Genomic DNA, 19790 nt, shown 5'->3' on the forward strand with positions numbered 1-19790 from the left:
AAATTCCCACATACAAAATGTCTCTTCGAGCCAGCGCAAGCGCTGGGGCTCAGCGAGACCTAAAAATGACTCCTAGATTCCTGTTTTCAACAAAGCCTTTGATAACAGTGATCACCAAATTTATTGAATGGGAGACCTGGTGTATGAGAGAAGGGAACTGTGTCCAAGAGGTGTATAGTGTTTCCTCTCTGCCAAACTTCATACGTCTGTGAATCAAAAGTTTGTGAAAGAACCAAAATTGTTGCTCATGGATAGATTTAGTGGGGAGCATTGTGGCATATGTGCCATCAATGTTTTCGTGAAGGCTACTAGTCAGTAATTGTTGTTAGCAGTTCACGGGGCTGAGGTCTGATGAATGAGCGTATAATCCATAAGCAACATAGGTGACTTGAGCACTAGCATTGCTGTGAAGAGGAGCAAGGCCCTTTTTTAGCCAGACTGGAGAGAAACTGAAGGCATATAAAGAGTCTCTCTCTACAGTCTTCATGCAAGGGAGGCATTTTGAATGTTAGCAGCCTTCATCCGAGTATTCTTTCAGAAGAAGGGGAAAAAGAGAATTCATCTTAGAGTACTTTAGTATTGAAGTATTCTTTACATTAATATTTCTATATAACCAATTTTAATTTATGTTTGTAACACTACTATTGACTAGAAGGAAAATGCTACTTACATTGTTAAGATCTGTTCATAGCGCGCAGTGCTGTAGATTCACATCCTCTGCATACTTCTGCTGTCTAGTGTTTGGCTCTTGCTGTTGCACATTTTTCAGTCATGAGTTCTCAGTGAGGCCTCCACCTCTAGTAGTGACACGCATTGGCACCGACTTCATTGGTAGATTGGTTTCCACACAGTGGGTCAGAGTAGGTATGGAGTAGTGAGTAGGATAAGACAGTGGCCATGTGTGTAGTGTCAATCTTTATGTAGATTGAAGATATGTGTAGAAAACACTGGCTTCTTGGGAGGCAGGTGGGCGCAAGCAGATCTACAGCAATACATGCGATTAACCGATGCTTACAGGGAAAGGAGCAAAATCCATTATTAGCATTTGTGTCCATAGATACACATGCTCTGCATGGACAGTAAAGCTGTACTATCCTATGTGGTGACTAGCCAGTGAATGGGGCAAAGGTCTGAAACAAAGTCTTTATGACACTCTGACCTTTCGTAGTCTGTAGCCATACCAGAATGTCTGTACAATAGTGCTTTGTTAAGATGCATGGATCGAACCAGGTAGCAGCCTTCCAAATAATGACACCCTATTTGCAGGCAGAGTGAGGCATGGGGAGGGCAGGTAGGTTTCTTTTTTTTTTTATAACAATTTTATTGATAATAAACGGCAAACATGTCAGGCAATACAGAGTTAGCAGTGGCAAGGCAGAGGATACAATAGGCTACATTACCAGTTATGCAGATTAAGAGGACACTTAACATGGTGTCTAGCCCGGTACCATGGCAGTCATAACAATGGTTCCCTCTTTCCAGAGATCAGAAACAATTGAGAGCAGGTGCGTATTGTTTACACTTTGGAGTAATAGGAGTACCCACACGGTGGTTAGGACCCCTCCGCCCCATCCCGTAGTTCCGCCAGTGTCCGCATCTCCCTTCTCAGTTCCACCGTGGGAGAAATGCATATGTCCCCTCGATATTTATTCCACTTTCCCCACTTACTATTCCACTTTTTGGGGCATCCATGCCCCTTGAACACCGTGCTTCAGTTACCATGGCATAGTCTGTGTTGGACGCCAAATCTCTCACCCGTGGCAGCACATCGGATCCCCACTTCTGAGCAATATTACATTGGGCTATGGTCCACCCCATAGTCGCCCATGATTGTTCCATCTGGTTGAGGTCTGTGGCGTCCTAAATATTAAGGAGGCAGACGTTGGGGGAGGGATGGATGGGTTTGCCACAGGCCCTAGTAAGCTGCTGAGTAACATCTGTCCAATAAATTTGGATGTGAGGGTAGTCCCAGAGTATGTGCGTGAAGGTACCAGTCTGGTTGCAGCGTCGTAAACAAAGTGAGTTCAGTCTTCTACCCAGCCAAAACAATAGCGTTGCATCAAAGTAGACCTTGTGGAGAATCTTAAGCTGAATCAGTCGGAGTCTCAGTGGAATCGCCACCTCCCTAGGGGAAGCGAGCGCCTCCCACCAGTCATCGTCGTCCATCTCCCCCTGGTCACTCTCCCAACTTCCCCTCAATTTCAGCATAGGGTCCGTCCGGTTGTTTGCTAATTTTTTGTACGTGAGGGATATAGCTTTGCGATCCATGGGATCTAACAAAAAGCGATCTTCCAAGGGGGAGGAATCTGGAAGGGGAGCATCCCCAGGGAGGGCTGAGTCAATTGCGTGGCTGATTTGTAAATATCTAAAGGTCTCCGAGGGGGCGAGGTGATATTTCGCTTGAAAGTCTTCAAACGTGGCCTTTTTACCCTTGAACCAGAGGTCCCCAACACTGGAAATCCCAATCAAGTCCCACTTATCAAACCCCAGGCATGCACTAAGATGGCCTAAGATGTCTGGTTTCCACAACGGGGTAGCCTTAGTAAGGCGGTTATGCCACCCCAGCTTACGCTGGACTTTGTGCCATACCTCCACCGTGCGAGCCGTGGGACCGGTCAACCGCAGTTTACGATAGTTCGTATAGAGTGCCCTGTTGTACCCCCCATTCCCCAGCAGCCAGTGGTCTGTCCGGAAATTAGGGTCGTCATGTGGACCGAATGCCCATCTGTTGATGGCTGCCAGCTGGGACGTCTGGTAGTAGGTAGGTTTCTTTTGGCTTTAAGGCAACAAATATAAATACATTTAACAATCTACCAGGCTATCCGTGGCTTAGGAATGGAATGGCCTTTCTAAGGGAGTGTAAAGCAACAAAAACATGTTGTGTTTTGCAAAAATACTTCGTCCTATCTCTATAATACATGTAAGCAAACTTGACATCAAGTGTGTGAAGGGATCTCTCTGGTTCCGAGAAACGCTGGGGTAAGAAGACCGGAAGCTCAAGTGTCTGGTTAAGTTGGAAAGAGGAGACCATCCTTACAGTTGGTTCTAAGGACCACCCTGTCATTGTGTACCTGGACAAAAAGCTCTAGTAGTGAGAGGGATTATAGTTAACTTACACCGTTGAGTGATGTTATGGCTACTAAAAAGGCGACCTTCCAGGAAAGAAACTGGAAAATATAAGAATGCAGTGGCTTGAAGGGCAGACCTATCATTATGTTGATCAGACTAGTGCAGGTGGCGCTCTAGGGGGGCTGATACATTTAAAGCCCTTCATTAAGGCTTTTAGAATAGGAGTCTTGAATAGAACATGTTCCATATTCTGTATTTATGCAGCAATAGCTTCTAGGTGCAAGGTGGCAAAGAGGTCTATATCTGAGGTACCACCATCGCCAAACATACGTGAGTAGGGCTGGTGGGTGGAGTCCCACTCATGGTCTTGTTGCTGCATCCTGCTGAGCAAGTCTGCAAAGTCGCTATCCACTGCCAGAGGAACTCTGCCTGGAGACTCACAAGGTGGAAATTGCCCAGTGCCAAATTCACTGAGCTAGTGCTGATAGTTGAGGAGAGTGTGTTTCACCTTGTATTTGCATGTAAAACAAGGCAGTCATGTTATCAGTTCACAAAAGCACCACCTTGCCCTGAAAGTCCAGTACATCAGCTTTGAGGGCTAGATGTATGGAGAAAAGTTCAAGATGTTTTATATGAAGAGCATGATGAGGTAGGCACACATTATGGATTGTCATATTGTTCAAATGTGCTTACGAACTGTCGAGAGATGAGGCTGTGGTAATGGTCAACTGTGGTACCTGGTCTGCGAAGGGCCTGCCACACAAAAGATTGTTGTTGTTACACCACTGCAGAGATAAATTGGTGCTGGCCCTTATCAACACTAGATCCTCTCAGTGACCCTCGACTTGTAGCCGTTGTGCCAGGAGGCATCAATATTTGCACTGTGAAAGAACAGAGTGGCTGAACAAGAGGCAGTAGCTGTTGGAATGCAGCCACCCTTTGTTCGCTTCAGTGGGCTTTAACCGAGACTGCATTGAGGATTGACCAAAGAAAGTATTAGACCTGAAGTGGTTGTAGGTGGGACTTGATGGCATAGACTGTAAAACCTACATGGTGAAGTAGGAAGATTGCACTTCGGGTGCTGACTCAGCAGTCTTACAGTCTTGATCAACAGTCATCAAAGAAGAGGAAAAAGTGAGTCCACTTCCTTCTGAGATGAGCAGCTACCACAGACAGACATTTGGTGAAGACTCTCGGGGCTGTGGTGACTCCAAAGGGCACCACTTTGAACTAGTAGCTCTAACCACTTACCATGAAGCTGAGGTAGCATTGATGGGCCGGAGGGATGGGGGGTGAAAGTAGGCACCCTTTAGGTCTAGTGGGCCATAAAGTGCCCTGGCTAAAGCAGGGGGATTACACACTATAGGATGATCATATGGAAATGTTCTGAGAGGATGTGTCTGCTGAGAGGCCTAAGCTCAAAGACGCATGAGGAAGTTGTCGTTTTGGGGTATGAGAAAGTACAGGGATTAAAAACCCTTGCTCGATGTTGAGGGGCATTGACTCTATGGTCCGTTTGAGTAGAGCAAAGTGTGCTGGATTGATGGTGTATGTGTGTGAGGAGGGATGTTTGGTAGGGTTGACCAGAGCTCAGGGCAGTAGCAGTACTTAATGATGGATAGAACTCACTGTTCTGTGGTCTCCAAAGGGGTAGACATCCCTAAAGCTTCCTCCCAACAGGTGTAGTGGGATTGGGAGTGGGCAGGGGGATATTCACGCAAGTCAATGCCTGAAGATAGAGGCTCTCCTGGAGGGAGGAGCTTTGCCTCAACCTTTTGAGTTGTTATTCCTGAAGATGCCCGTGCATAACCTCTAACTCCCTGTTTGCAGTTAGCCTGCTGCTGGTGTTGATGTGACAGTGTGGAATCAGTAGAAGTTGCCTTGGACCTACTCATTGTCTGTTGCAGAAAGGAGCTTCAGCTGAAGGAACCTGAAGGGCACTCATGGCCTTAGCAAGGCCAGTATCCTTCTTCATCTTTTCCAACATCTCACCAACCTGGGGACCGAAAAGGTATTCTCCGGTGAAGGGTAGCTTAATGAGATGTTGTTAAACTTCCTACTTTTGAAACCTGAGATATGCATCCAAGAGTGGCGATGGAGGATCACTGAGGTGTTCAGCTCACTGTCAGCTTTATCAGCCGAATCTAATGCACACCAAATGGTAGCGTTGGATATGGCCTTCGATCCTCAACAATCTCTGCTCCCCTATTCCAGTACTGATCAGGGAGATGTTGGAGTAAGGCCACGACCTCTTCCCATTGGGCTCTGTCATAGTAAGTCAGGAGGCCAACCACATTGGCAACAGGGACACTGTCATGGTCAGGATCCCCCAGTGGGTCCACGTCGTAGTCCTCCCAAGCATCGTCCATAGGGTGAAGGTAGAGTGGCACACCAAAGTCCTCTGTTGGAGAGTCGGGAGTAGGGCTACCTGTGTCTGAATAGGACTCCAGTGACCACTAAGAAGAAGTCTTAAGAGGTGAGGCTGGTCAGGTGAAGGTGATGAAGTCAGTGGTAGAAGTGGAGGTGATGAAGGAGTTGGAGAAGGAGGAGGGGTAAGGGAAGTGTCCTTAGGCCTCTTAGGAGGCACCTTTTGGAGAGAAGTGTCTGGGCTTGGAGTATTCTTAAAGCAGAGTCTTCACTCATTGTATAAAGTCTTCCCAGTGGCAGAGATCTTGCCTGTGCAGGAGTGAATAATGATCGGACGTTCCCTTTCAACATGCTTCCTTTGAAACATCTCAAGGATGGGACTCTACTCTGAAATAGCTGTCTCTACAATGGGACGGCACGAGACGGGTCCTGGGAACGTCAATAAAATGAGTGAACATGATGGTGTAAAAAATAATATATAATGGTTCAGTGCCCATATGCGTTCACTACCAGAACACATGTTGCAGAAACTGTGTGACTCCAAAAACTTCTTTGAAGAAAAACAGTCAAACCCCAAACTAGAAGGCAGGTGTACGCTGAACATGTAAGTCTACTGACACTACATTTGCGCACACACACAAATAAATGTATATTTATATCTTATTACTTTTTTCACTGAAAAAAACAAGGGTTAAAGTGATGTCATAGTACGGGATTGTAATAATAGGTTACTCTACATTAAAATAAAATTGGAAATTCACAAAACAAAACATGGTTAAAGAAACGTAACCACCAAAAAAGCCTGGGTCTGCGGGATCTGCCACCTGTGCTCCGCACTGTGGCTTGATGCTGACTGCTACGCTGAGCCCTTCTAGCAGCAGCAATGGCCTGGCGCTGAGCCTGCCGCACTGTGCACAGTATGACCGGTATGTACCATACTCGGCCAGTGAGGGAGGGGCAGCCCAGACTGTGCAACCCGCTCTGATTTCTCCCACAGCTCCAGAGAAGCCAGTGAACCACAAGGAAATGTTGGCACTGGCAGAGGAGAGCAGTGGCAGCGGTGGCAGCTACGAGTACCTGTAGCTGGGTATTGGTGATGCGCAGGTGAGAAAGGTACAGGCCCTGCACTTTCTCCTGGTCCTCTTGTGCCCCCTGGCCCCACATACTTAAAATGTGATTTTTGCAGGGGGCACCGGTCTGTACATTTTGATGTGGTGTGGAAGACAAGGGTTGGCTGAGCAGTACTCCATCCATCCCAGAACTCTGCAGAATTTAGCGGAGTTTCTCTGCAACTTTGCAGAATTCTGCAGAGTGAAACTCTGCAAACTTCATCCAGCCCTAGTTAGCACATACTGTTTTAAAAAACAAATGAAATTCTCCAGCAACTCATGACCTAAAGCAACTATAGGTCCAGCCATCCACAGTGTTGTTATTATTCCTGTCATTCAGGTGTTGCAGTGATGCTGTTTTGCCCCGCACTTTTTTCCCACTTTTTTTGTAGGATGTAGGACTGAGTCCCTGAATCCTAAATTAACGGTCACTCCATCTTTGTAGATGTGGTGGCAGCCAATCAGATCCTATCTAAAGATCTGTTATGTGTGCAGATCCTGAGCAGAATGAAATATACAATGTTTTTTAACCTTAATTTTTAAAACTGCGGAACAGATTTACACCAACTCACAAAAAGCAGACCTTCTGGACCACGAATAAGGTTTCTGCCAAATTTCGGGCCATTACGTATAGTCGTTTTGACTGCAGCTGTTTCTAATTTTCCTATGGAAAAATGAATGGGGAAAACTTATTTTGGGAGCTCCCGCCCTTTTCTCGGCCTGACTTGATGGGTCACCCTATAATTTTCCAGAAAGGAGCTGAGGTGGAAAAACATGTTTTTTGAAACGTTTCGTGAACATTCGTCAAACAGCACCCAAGTTATATTCAAACAAAAATAACTTTTTCTTTGGAAATGGGGCCTAAGGCAGATGGTAAATTACAGTGGTCTGCTAGTTGGGAAGTGTGCATACCAACAATTTTGTCCTTTGTTATCTTCCATTTTAGGGGTCCCTCATGGATCAATCGCCTCGCGGTTAAATTGAGGTTCTATTGTAGAAAAAATGGACATTAATCAATTTTATGCACTGATATTGAAAAATAAGCTACAAAATCCGTCAGGTGCCCAAAGAAGACAAAAAATATTTACCTGAAACTGTGCGGTCACAGGGTAATTTTTTTTCTTTTTAAGGTCAGTGGTGTCAAGCTGCGCCTGATACATCTTAATGTGGCGCCGATTCTTGACTCTCTTCACTCTATCTTTCACGAACATCAAAATCTCATGACATCGGTCCCTACATTGGACCAGTTTGTCCTCCTCTGAGCTGCCACCTGCAGGACAAAGCAGGACATCTTGGGTGTTTTCCAGCACTTAAAAGCATTAGGTTTGGCAGAAGCACTGAAGTCAGGAAACAAACAAGTTCCATCAAGGACTTCTCAGGACCATTACAGAGAAACAATCAAGAAAGAATCAGAGATTACATTCAACAAACATTTAACACCATGCATGCTTTGTGCACAAACTGAATTACAGGTTTTCTAGGCAGGCAGCGACAAACATACACATTAACTTCATTCTGAAAAACTTGTGAATACAGTGCAATGTGGAAATTGTACAGCTCAACTGTGTTCTGTGCCTTGATACAGGGCTGTGTGAAAATTCTCAGGCCTAGACATAACCGTGTCAAAATTAACGTAATGCACACCAAGAGCATACTACAATAGTTAAATAAGAGCCAGTAAGATGTTCTTACCAAGCTACATCACTACTCTTTAGCCTTCAAACGATCTAAAATAACAGCCTAGTTTTTTACCCTTTCGGCCAGCCCATGACTACTCTTTACATTTCACTAAGTTTTACTGATGTAAAAGTGTCTGCTCTCTGTAATATTTTACGACTGCGATAACTCTAGGAGCTATTTCACACTCCATTCCCCTTCAGAAATCTGAGTACAAGACTCTAACCAATGATCCACAAAGCCATCCTGTGAAAATCATGTATAATAGTCCTGGGGGTCTACAAGGTAAGCTTGAGTAGATATTCTATGTATGTAGACTGTTCTCAGCAAGAATGGATAAGACTAAGCTAGCACATGTTCCTTGGTGAGTATTCTTACATTTGCTTACATTTTGATCCTGATGGACTCCTCCTAAAACGTTTTAAAAAAACATAAGCCACTTAAGATTTTATTTAAGGTGTGTAGGGCATACAGCTCACAGATCCAGATGGTGATCCTTGCAATCACCCTCTCACTTAGCTAGAAGTTAGTTGTTACACTCCATTTTGGATACTAAAACAGTAACGCTGGTGGCAAGACACCTTTAGGTTTATTTCAACTGGAATTTTAGGAATACATTAAAAAAATTAGCTAAAGTGAACCAAATATGTATTTTCACAAGCTGCACTAAGACTGGAAAAGACTTATGAACTTTGAGCATTAGCTGCTCAAGTTCATGTTACTTACCAGTATAGCTTAACAGTAAGGGGCTGAGTTAGAGTTTGGCTGAGAAGTTACTCTGTCACAAAGGCGATGAAGTACCCTCTCCACCAAACTGAAGGTCCGCCACCTGATATACCAACGAGTGGACCTTAAGCATGTCAACGACAGAGACTTCTTCATCTCCATTGCTGACATACTCCTCTGACTGCTCGCCCCAAGGGACAGAAACAAACATTTAATTAGCACCCGTACAATGGGAAAAAACTCCCAGAGTGTTGGGCATTAGTTTTAGTTTTTTCAAAAACAAAACTTTACCGTGGGATTTTCTTTTTGAAAAAAACCCAGAAATATTTTAAAAGTTGGACAGATGGTACCACAATTTGGACGGTATTGTCAGTCAAATCTTTAATACAGGAACTGCTATGACAGTGGTTCCTGCTAATGTGTGGAACTGTGCACAGGGCTAGAGGACAACTCTAAATTTGGCAGGCAGTGAACCCTCGGTATGGCCAGAGTAAAGTGCTCCGCCATACTGATGGACTTTGCCCATCAAACTCTAAATGAGCTTTGACATTCAGCTGGGATAGGGTATCCTATAAGCAAGATTGAGAAGACATAATTGGCCTACTTGAGAAACAATAAAATCCACTGAAATTCATGGCTCATTTACAAAATATGAATGCCCTTTTTATTAAAAAAATAGATTGGTTTATATGGAGAGCATATGGACAAGGCATCACATAGGATCTTACTTTAAGTATCATGTCCTTTTGCCTTACTCAGTTTCTTTAAACATGTGTAAAAACACCTGGAACATAAATACATACAATGTGGCATAAGTCAGACCCATTCGGGGGAGGCAAAAGGACAGAACAATGCCTTTGTAGAAAATATCCATATAATACAATCCGTAGTGCAGAAGAAACATCAAAGACTGTCATTCATGCAAGGCAATGATACTACAAAGAAGGGCAATTCATGTGTCCTGTAATCCCCTAAAGCCAATACATAACAAATGAAACTCATCCTAACTTTTGTGTGATGCCTCTTCTGATAACATAATAAGGAATCAAGGTGGATAGCCCATACATGTTTGTAGAGCATCCAACTAGTATCCAGTGTGACATCTCCTCCCTTTCAAAATTCCTAGGGTGTAAGCAATGTCATGTGTCACCCGTCCCCAGCGGCAGTCACTCCCCCATGCTCCCTCAGGGCAGCCAAGATAGCCATCCAGTCTCATATAACATCTTCAAGTTTATCATCTTTACAAACATTTCTCATCTACACCTCCTCCGCGATCACCCGTTGACAAATATCTTTCATCCATGCCACGTATTTGGGGGGTGTCAGACTGAGTCATTTTGCCCGCACCAACCCATGGAGGCCAAACATCCTGCTTAATTTATTTTGGGCAGGAGAGGGAATCAGTTGCAACAACACTTGGTGGATCTCCATTGACACGTCCCACCGGAAGCTGTATCCATGTTGTACAATATGACTTCCGCGTAGGAGGACAAGGGTGAGCATGGCCACACCATATGCAGAAAATCTGCCATCTGAGCCTCACTTCATGCGCAGCCAGCTGGTCAAGTATTGTAGATGCCATGCAATAATTGTGGAGTAAGATAAGTCAGGTGTAAAATATTATATTACAAGAGTTTAAAGTGTGCATTGGAGGTGACTGTCCGTACCCCCTCATGGACCATCACCCAATTGTTAGCTGATGAGGACTACCCCATGATAGCCTCCCACTTGGCCTGAACAGGAAGCACCACAGATTGTCACATGGAGTCTGTATTCTTGGGAAATCAGCCTATGGCCCTGAGCCGTTTAAAGCAGTGTAATCAAGATATTGGACCGGGTTGGTTCATCAGGAATGGACGGCCACACCTCCTGGGCCGTGCTTGACATTTTCATATAGTGGAGGCATTGACACATACCCAGGGAAAATGTTTCAATTACCTCCTCCCTCATAATCAAGCACTGTCCAGAATGTAGATCTACCATAGTTTCGCAACCTCCATCCTTCCATTTCTGCACCAACATAGAGTTAGCAATTTGCAAGAAGGGCTTCACTGTCCACAGAGGCACATCCAGAGTGTATGGGGCCCACTGGAGAATGCCACGGACCACTCCCTCCCATAATCCCTGCTACCTGTCAGATAAGGAAAGGTGGAGGCAGCCCCCATGCCAGACCTAGAGAGGATCAGCAAGGGTATCCCTTCATGTGTTTCCTGCAGAAGCTGTTTCTTCCATTTGTCGTCCATGTCCAGTCAATGAATTGCACGCTGCAGTTGGGCTGCCATATAATAAAGTTCTAGATGCAGGATTTCAGTCCCCACTCACTTCACATTCCTTTTAGGGTGGCTAGAGCAATTATTTGGCACTTGGTTCCCCGGATAAGGCCCACTATCAAACTATCTAGGGTGTGAAAATATTGCCTAGGGATCGCTTATGGAGTACTCTGTAGGGCATAGAGGCATTGTAACAGTATGATCATTTTAACAATTGCAATCCTGCCGATAAGGAACAGGGGCAGCTCCTTCCAAAACCTAATCAAGGAGTGCAACGCCTCTATCACTCTTCCAACATTAAGCTTGAGGCACGTAGGGCTGTATGAGTCAGACAGACTTCGCAGTATCGGGCTTGCATCGTCACCCAGGGAAATCCCACCCCAAGGAAGCTCATCCACCGTGAGCCATACCAGTCTCCCCAGTGCAAATAATTTTGATTTATCCTGGTTGACACATAGACCAGAGAGCTCCCCAAAGGGCTGCTTGATGTTGAACAGAATAGGTGCCGAGTGGGCTGGTTGCCGCAGATACAACAGGGCATCATCGGTGCAGAGGAAGACCACTTGGTTGGTCTCTCCCAGTGATATTCTCCATCGGTCACCATATTCCCCATCGCTCGCTGCAGAGTCTCTTCCAAGGGCTCCAATGCGATGGCAAACAGGAGCGGCAAAAGAGGGCATCCTTGTCTAGTACCTCTGCTCACCCAGAAGGGCTCAGAGACCACTCCACCTGAGCGCACCCTGGCTCATGGATCAAAGTAGAGGAGGGGAATCCAACAGTAGAACCCAGAGCCCAAACCCATCGTCTGGAGCACCTACCACAGGAATGTCCAATTCAGGGAATCAAATGCCTGTTCCGTGCCAAGGAGTGTCAAGACATAACTATCAGTCAGGAGCCACGGAGCATGATATACATGAGCCAAGCCTCTCGGATTGTGGAGAGTGTTGCACTTCTGAATAAAGCCAGATTGATCTGGGAGTACTGGGGTAGGCAACTGAGGGAGAATATGTGTAGCCAGCACAATGCTGAGAATTTTCGTTAGGAGAGATATCGCCTTATACACAGAGGTACCCATTGGATCACTACCCAGCTTTATTATCATGACAACTAGTGCCTCTCGCATGTAGGCCGGCAAGACACCAGACCATAAAGCCTCTTCCTAGACCTCCATTAGGTGGTCAACCACAATATCCAGATATTTATGATAAAACTCCCCTGGCAGCTCATTGCTTTTGCAGGTTTAAGGCATCTAACTGCGGTTAGGATCTCTTCTTTAGAAAGCAGACCATCCAGGGCCTTACTATCTCCTGGATCAAGACTTGGGAGTGGGACATATGCCAAAAATCTACACAGAGGCTCCAAGGAGGGACACAACCATTCAGAATATGCATTACTGAGATGGGTGAAAAATACCCCATTGATCGCCCTCTGTGAGGCGAGAGCTCCTATGTCAGTGCACAACATCAGGATGGAGGACTCAGGGGACTCCCCCGCGGACAAACCCGCGGACAAACTGGGCCGGCATTGCTCCTGTTTTATCCCCCTACATATGCAGTCGCTGCCTGTAGGCCCTGCAACTCGCCGGGCGAAGTTGTCAGGGAAGTAATGTAGCAACGTTTCATTGACCGTAGCCGCAAACGTGGGGGTCCGATAATGCCTCCGCATGGAGGAGCCACATATGGATTGCCGGATGACCAGGCTCACCTACACAACACACCAAGACTGGAGAATGGTCTGACAGGTAACGGGCCAGATATGTCACATCTGTAACCCTAGGTGTCAGTTCCGCAGCTCTGAAACAATAGTCCAGTTGAATATTTGTACCCATATATAACAAGAATACAGTTGTTGCGATGGGTGCCTCTCCCAGTTGATATCGCACAAATGCACGCCGTGCATCATATCTCAAAGCGCTATGGTGAGGCAGGCTTAACATGGACCCATGGACCCTGGGAGGCTTACAATCTAGTGTCCCACTTAAGGCACAATTACAGTCTACAACTAGGTAGAGAGACACTGCTGTTAGAACACCGGGTAAACGCTCTGGGCAATCAACATTGGGGGGCCTATACATTAATAATAAATGTCTCTCACCCATCAAGGGAACCATGTAGAGTGACATAACATCGCTCAGGGTGAACAACATCATTCTTGCAACAGAATGGGAACCCCAGGGCCACCCAAATGAGCACCCCGTGCATAACCGGAGTATGCGGTAGTGTATATTTGCACCCTCCAGCGCCTTCGCAGGCAAGGAATACAATCCCCCCACACATGCAATTCCTGAAGGAATGCTATTGCCACCTTGTAGCATTTAAGATAGGCAAACACATGTCTGTGTTTCTCAAAGAGGGATATCCTCCTAACATTCTAGGCAATCAGTTTCGTCATGGGAGAAGTCATTCTTTATATATTTATATACTTCCATACATTTTGACAGTTACACCACTGGTAATTAAACCGAAAAAGCCCACCTTGCAGGGCCCATTTGCACAAAAGCAGAGCTAACTTCCCCAACAGTACCCCAACATGAGACTCAAGACAATGCTCTAACTCCCCCCTCTGCTTGGGCAGTGTAGCCATCCCACCCTGTCCAGGCATAGACAAGTGTGGAGTCAGCAATCACTGCCCCACACCACAACTTCAGAATTCACAAAAACAGGTGAAATAATATGAAATAACACTCCCATCCCTCCTCTTCCCAAAAGCATGTGCTTCACAAGAGGTCCCCAACTGGGAGCAGGCAGCTGATGTTGGCCAAAGGCTCAGACAAATGAACGCCACATGATTACAGTAGGTCAAGCGCCAGCTAGATCTCAGCTATGGCCTGATCTGTCTCCGACCAGGTCCTAGTCCACTTGCTGTTCTTGGAAGGTCCACTCCAAGTCAGGAACCACCTCAGTGGCCCGCAGCATGACATCGGGGTAGACCAGAATCCTATCTGACAATTTTCCGTCCTCCAGGCTCCTTCAGCACCCGCGTTGTTACCTGCTGTGCGCAGACCAACTTTGTGTTTCTGGTCGGGACTAGCCCGATTGGAACAGATCCTGGGCAGATCAGCGTGTCATCCAGTTTAGTCAGTCACTAGCATCTCCTGCGGTGAAAAAGAACAGGGCCTTCCCCTACTATTGGTCGTCTCTTGACTGATTGGAAAGTTTTTGCTTGTCCTTTACCCTTTATGTGTAATCAGTATAGGTAGAGATAGAGGGGCCCTCAAATAGTAAAGGGACCACGTAACTCGTTGTCTGCAGGATAGCGTCTGTCATGAACATTAAACAGGCTGGTAATAATTAATCACTCTGGGTGGGGCTCCAGGTCTCTGTGGTGGGGCAAGGGCCATGTGCAGTCTTTCAGTTGCAAAAAATTTAGCGAGTCTCTTAGGAAGCAGGACTGTAGTGATGCAGTTCTCCAGAAAACGTTTGGTGAATTTACCCTCTGCCCTCTCTTGGAACACCACAAATCGTAAATGGTTCCTGTGGGATCTCCCTACAGAATCTTCCAAGTGGACTGTTTGTTTCTGCAGAGAGATGACCGAATCTCGGAGGATGTGGACCTCCTGCGGCAAGGTGTTCACATTCTGCTCCGTAGTGGCCACACGCTCAGGTCAGTTCACAACAGGTTTACATCTATAGCGACAGAGTAAATCTTATGAACCATCCTGTCACAAGAATTTTGAATTGGCGACAATAAATCCGACAGAGACAGCGCCGCCTCTGTAGTCCCATGCTGTTGTTCCATGCCACCAGTCTGGGATCCTGCTTGTGTTTGGCCCTACGGAGCACTGGCTGTGTGTATTTGCATATTTTATTCATTTAGGGTGATTTGGTTCCTTTATCTCTCAACATTGTAAAAACTGGCTGCACCACCACCTGAAATTTGGAGCGCAGATGTGCCACTAAAGTATCTGAGCAGTCCCTTCCAACAGACACCGCACAGGAACCCACCACCCGCCGGCCTCACAGTATCACCACACAGAGCCGGGGTCTCCGAGGCGTTACAGTATTTCCCAGGCACCAAGAGAGGGCGACCCATCCCCAGCACGACACAGAGTTTCACAGAGCAGTCCCATGGTTTCTGGTACAAGGAATTCAGAGAAGGAATACTGCAGTTAACCCAGTGAGGGCTGGTCAGTCCAAACCCAGGACCGCGCAAAACAACCTGTGTATGCAATTGAAGTACCAGCCAGCAATATTTTCCTCTAGGACAGGGGCCTCGCAATGCTATCAGTCCCTCTCAACTTGTAGTCAGGGCCGGCCCGACATTCCTCCATTGGGGAAACAGGGTCACGTTATCTTGCTACAGCATCATCAGGTCAAATGCTAGTACAGCCAATATTACAGGAGCTTGCTGCAAGTGCACATGTGCATCCGGTGGGACCCCGGGAACTCTGTTAGCACAGAGGCTCATATGTCAGGGCTAAAGAGATGCATAGAAGGTCTACCCATCTTTATGCAGTGGACCTCCCACTTGCAATCAATGTCCCTTCTTTTGGGTCCACAGTAGGAGCCCAAGCGCACAGTGGGCATCACTCCAGCCACACCATGGCATATCACTTTGCACTACCCACGAGTTGTGGAGTGGCAGCCTTGGGAGACTTAAGGGCCCTTACCTGGCTCACCTTATGACCTAGCACAAGTGGCTGCTGGTTTTTAGGTGCTGCAAAAGTAGACAAGTCCTCCTCTCCCTCTGTTTCATGTGCAGCACCACCCGCAGTCTTCCTCACCTCTAAGGGCATCACAGCTTGGGTGACCAGCCCAGGAGAGTCACAGCACCAAAAGCAGCTGCCTTGAGTTCCAGCCCCACAGCTGGGCATCAGGGTCACTCCAGTCTCTCCCCCACATCCAATCTGGGACAGAATTGCAGTCTCCAGATTGGGGGCCATATGTCTCACCTCAGTTTTGCACGCCAAGACCATCTTAATCCCAAGAGCAATATGGTGCTGGCCCAAGCTTCCAGGACTTTGCCCGACTCCACTCCAGAAGGCGGCTCAGGCACACGCCAGAAAACCTGTGGCTGATGTGTAGAGTTGGCAATGTAGCAGGGAGTCTACCCAGAAAGATATACAGAAGGATCACACAGGATTATGGCAGGAAAACTTAGACTCCAGCAGGAGCGCATGGAGGAGCGTCTAATCAACCATGTTGCCTTGCCATGCCCCCAAAAATATTGATCAGTTCAACAAGCACTGGTGGAAAAAGCCACATCTCCCAACTTACGTGATGGCTGTTACAATTAATCAAATTGAAAAGATCTCAATGCAAACTGTACCTGGAGGTAAAGAAACGTAATTCAGGACAGCTTTCAGACCAGAACAGCAAAACAAAACGTGGCTAAGTACCCCTTTCTCAGGTGCACACATGTCTTTCCTGAATTTACCTCCATGATTCCTGAACAACCATCAATAAGGATTGGGTGAAAGTATCATGTGCTTATTGATGTGAAATTACAATGGGGTTTTCAGTACAGGCTAGCACTTTTTAGCTCTGTGATTTTTGAAGAAACACACTAAAAGGTGGGTTTGATTTCAGAATGGTAATATGAAGGTCCTTCTCTGCGTGGAAGTAAAGGTTTCCACTGACGTGGAAAACTTAAATGCTATGGATAAATGTGGTTGAGGAGAAAGAAAGATCCTTGGACAACCACCTTTTCAGGTCACAACTCAGCGCAGAAACAAGAGTGACTCACAATCCTCTTGGAGCATCTGGGTCCTCTTCCAGTACTAAGATAACTGCAGCTGGGTCTGGTGCATCACGAGCCAAGCGGAGAAACAACTTAGATGCAAGTGGTATGAAAGCAGAGCTAAACGTGAACAGTTTCTCCCTTTTTTGTTGTAAAATTTCCTTTTGGTGTGGTAAGGAGCAGCGGGAAGGGAATATTCCCAGAGCCAAAGCTGCCACATTTAAGGCCAGATATTGGCCGAGGAACTGAGAGCCACTGACTTCTTCACAGCAAGGTCCTGGCAAAACACCCGGATGGTATTCGATAAACAAAGCCCATAACACCTGAGATGGAAGTCAAGCGACTGTCAGTTCTCCGAGTAGATGTGAACACCCCTACACCTTTGGGATGATGGCTGTTGTGCTCTCTCATTCACTTCTTTGTTAAAGGCGTGTTAGTATGCCACAGTATATGGGGCAGAATTGGAGTACTTGACTTCAAGGTAGTTGCTGTGAGGTTGTAGGGTTGGCTGCACCTTTGTGATTTTGCCTCACCAGCTGCTAATGAAATCTTCTCTGTGCCTTTTTACATGATGGAGCTCACAAAGGTGGGGAAAAGCAGATAGTGGGAAGTCCATGAAGCAACTGCAAAGTTCCTGTGGTCAAGGTGGACCTTAAGATAACCTCGCATTTTGCTTGTGCTGAATTCACATGTGATCATGTATGCTTCACTTCAGAGGCCATTTTGACTACAATAAAATGTAAATTACTTCAAGAAGGGAAGCCCGCATGCCCTCCCCTCCGCTGACTACATCCTCCTGGGGGACCTCAACTTCCACCTGGAGAACAACAACGACCGCAACACCAGCACCCTGCTCGACAACCTCGCCAACCTGGGACTCAAGCAACTGGTGTCCACCCCCACCCACCTCGCCGGACACACACTCGACGCAGTCTTCTCTTCCAGCACAGACATCGACTTCAGCCACGCCACTGAGCTTCAATGGACGGACCACAGCTGCGTCCACTTCACCTTCAAGAGAACGACGACCGACGACCACCAGCAACAGGCCTCCCGCAGAAGCTGGAACAAGATCTCAGCAGACCAGCTCGCCACCTCCCTGAGCCAGCACCCTCCTGCCAGCTCAGCGAACCCCAGCCAAGCCGCCGACAACCTCACGAAGTGGATCAGCAACTGCGCGGACGAACTCGCCCCACTGAGGACCCCGCCTAGCAGACCCGGCAGCAAGAAGGCCCCATGGTTCACCGACGAACTCAAGAGCTCCAAGAAGAACTGCCGAGCCCTCGAGAAAGTCTGGAGAAGGGAACCGACACCGGACAACAGGACCTCCTTCAAACTCGCCACCCGGAAACACCACCAGCTGATCCGCGCCGCCAAGAAAACAGCATTCAAGGACCGGCTGGACAACAACGCACACAACTGCAAGGAACTCTTCAACATCGTGAAAGAGCTTTCCAACCCCAGCGCAGGAAACAACGACATCACCCCATCGCAAGACCTCTGCAACTCCCTCGCTTCATACTTCCACAACAAGATCGCGGACATACACAGCAGCTTCAACAACCAACCAACGCACACCATGACCGAACAACCGCCCCCCACCACCACCCTCCACGCCTGGACCCCGATCAGCACCGAAGACACCATCCGCACGATGAACTCCATCCACTCCGGATCACCGACCGACTCCTGCCCTCACCACGTCTTCAACAAGGCCGACGCTGTCATCGCACCCCACCTGCGAGACATCATCAACACATCCTTCGACACCGCCACCTTCCCTGAGAGCTGGAAGCACGCCGAACTCAGCGCTCTACTCAAGAAACCCACAGCGGACCCCACCGAACTCAAGAACTACCGCCCCATCTCGCTCCTCCCGTTTCCAGCCAAAGTCATCGAGAAGACCGTCAACAAGCAGATGGCCGCCTTCCTCGAGACGAACAGATCCCTCGACCCCTCACAGTCCGGCTTCCGAGCCAACCACAGCACCGAGACCGCCCTCATCGCCGCCACCGATGACATCCGAGCCCTGATGGACAAGTGAGAAACAGCGGCCCTCATCCTCCTAGACCTCTCCGCGGCATTCGACACGGTCTGCCACCGCACCCTAGTACGGCGCCTCAGCAACATCGGCATCCAGGACAAGGCGCTGGAATGGATCATCTCCTTCCTCGACGGAAGAACACAGAGAGTCCGCCTTCCACCGTACAAGTCAGAGGCCTCCGAAGTCATCTGCGGCGTCCCCCAAGGATCATCTCTGAGCCCCACCCTCTTCAACGTCTACATGAGCCCCCTCGCGGCCATCGTACGCAAACACAACCTCAGCATAATCTCCTACGCCGACGACACCCAGCTGATCCTCTCTCTGACCAACGACCCCGCCGCCGCCAGAGCCAACCTGCACGAAGGGATGAAAGAGGTAGCCGAGTGGATGACAACCAGCCGCCTGAAACTGAACTCGGACAAGACGGAGGTCCTCATCCTGGGCTCCTCACCGTCCGCCTGGGACGACTCCTGGTGGCCTCCCGCCCTGGGCACCGCACCCAAACCGACAGACCATGCACGAAACCTGGGCTTCATCCTGGACTCCTCCCTCTCCATGACCAGGCAAGTCAACAACGTCTCCTCGGCGTGCTTCAACATCCTACGCATGCTACGGAAGATCTTCTGGTGAATCCCCACCGAGACCAGGAAGACCGTCACCCAGGCCCTCGTCACCAGCCGACTGGACTACGGCAACGCCCTCTACGCCGGTACCACCGCCAAGCTCCAGAAGAGACTCCAGCGGATCCAGAACGCCTCAGCCAGACTCATCCTCGACATCCCACGAACCAGCCACATCTCCGGACATCTGAGAGACCTTCACTGGCTCCCCGTCAACAAAAGAATCACC

The 19790-nt window shown here is 47.7% G+C and overlaps 1 protein-coding gene across 2 annotated transcripts in view; it reads right to left on the minus strand.

Annotated features, from left to right (window-relative positions):
- The window catches only part of LOC146772768 (rho guanine nucleotide exchange factor 11-like), a 319232-nt gene that overhangs the window by 131415 nt on the left and 168027 nt on the right, over positions 1 to 19790 (minus strand). For both annotated transcript variants that reach the window (XM_085639976.1, XM_085639975.1), the window contains exons 8-9: positions 7634 to 7815; positions 7458 to 7533 (exon numbers count right to left, since the gene is read on the minus strand). In XM_085639976.1, the coding sequence (XP_085496102.1) occupies positions 7458 to 7533; positions 7634 to 7815 (258 nt within the window). The remainder of the gene's footprint in view (positions 1 to 7457; positions 7534 to 7633; positions 7816 to 19790) is intronic.

Source organism: Triturus cristatus, chromosome 12 (genome assembly GCF_964204655.1).
Source record: "Triturus cristatus chromosome 12, aTriCri1.1, whole genome shotgun sequence".
Lineage (NCBI taxonomy): Eukaryota > Metazoa > Chordata > Amphibia > Caudata > Salamandridae > Triturus > Triturus cristatus.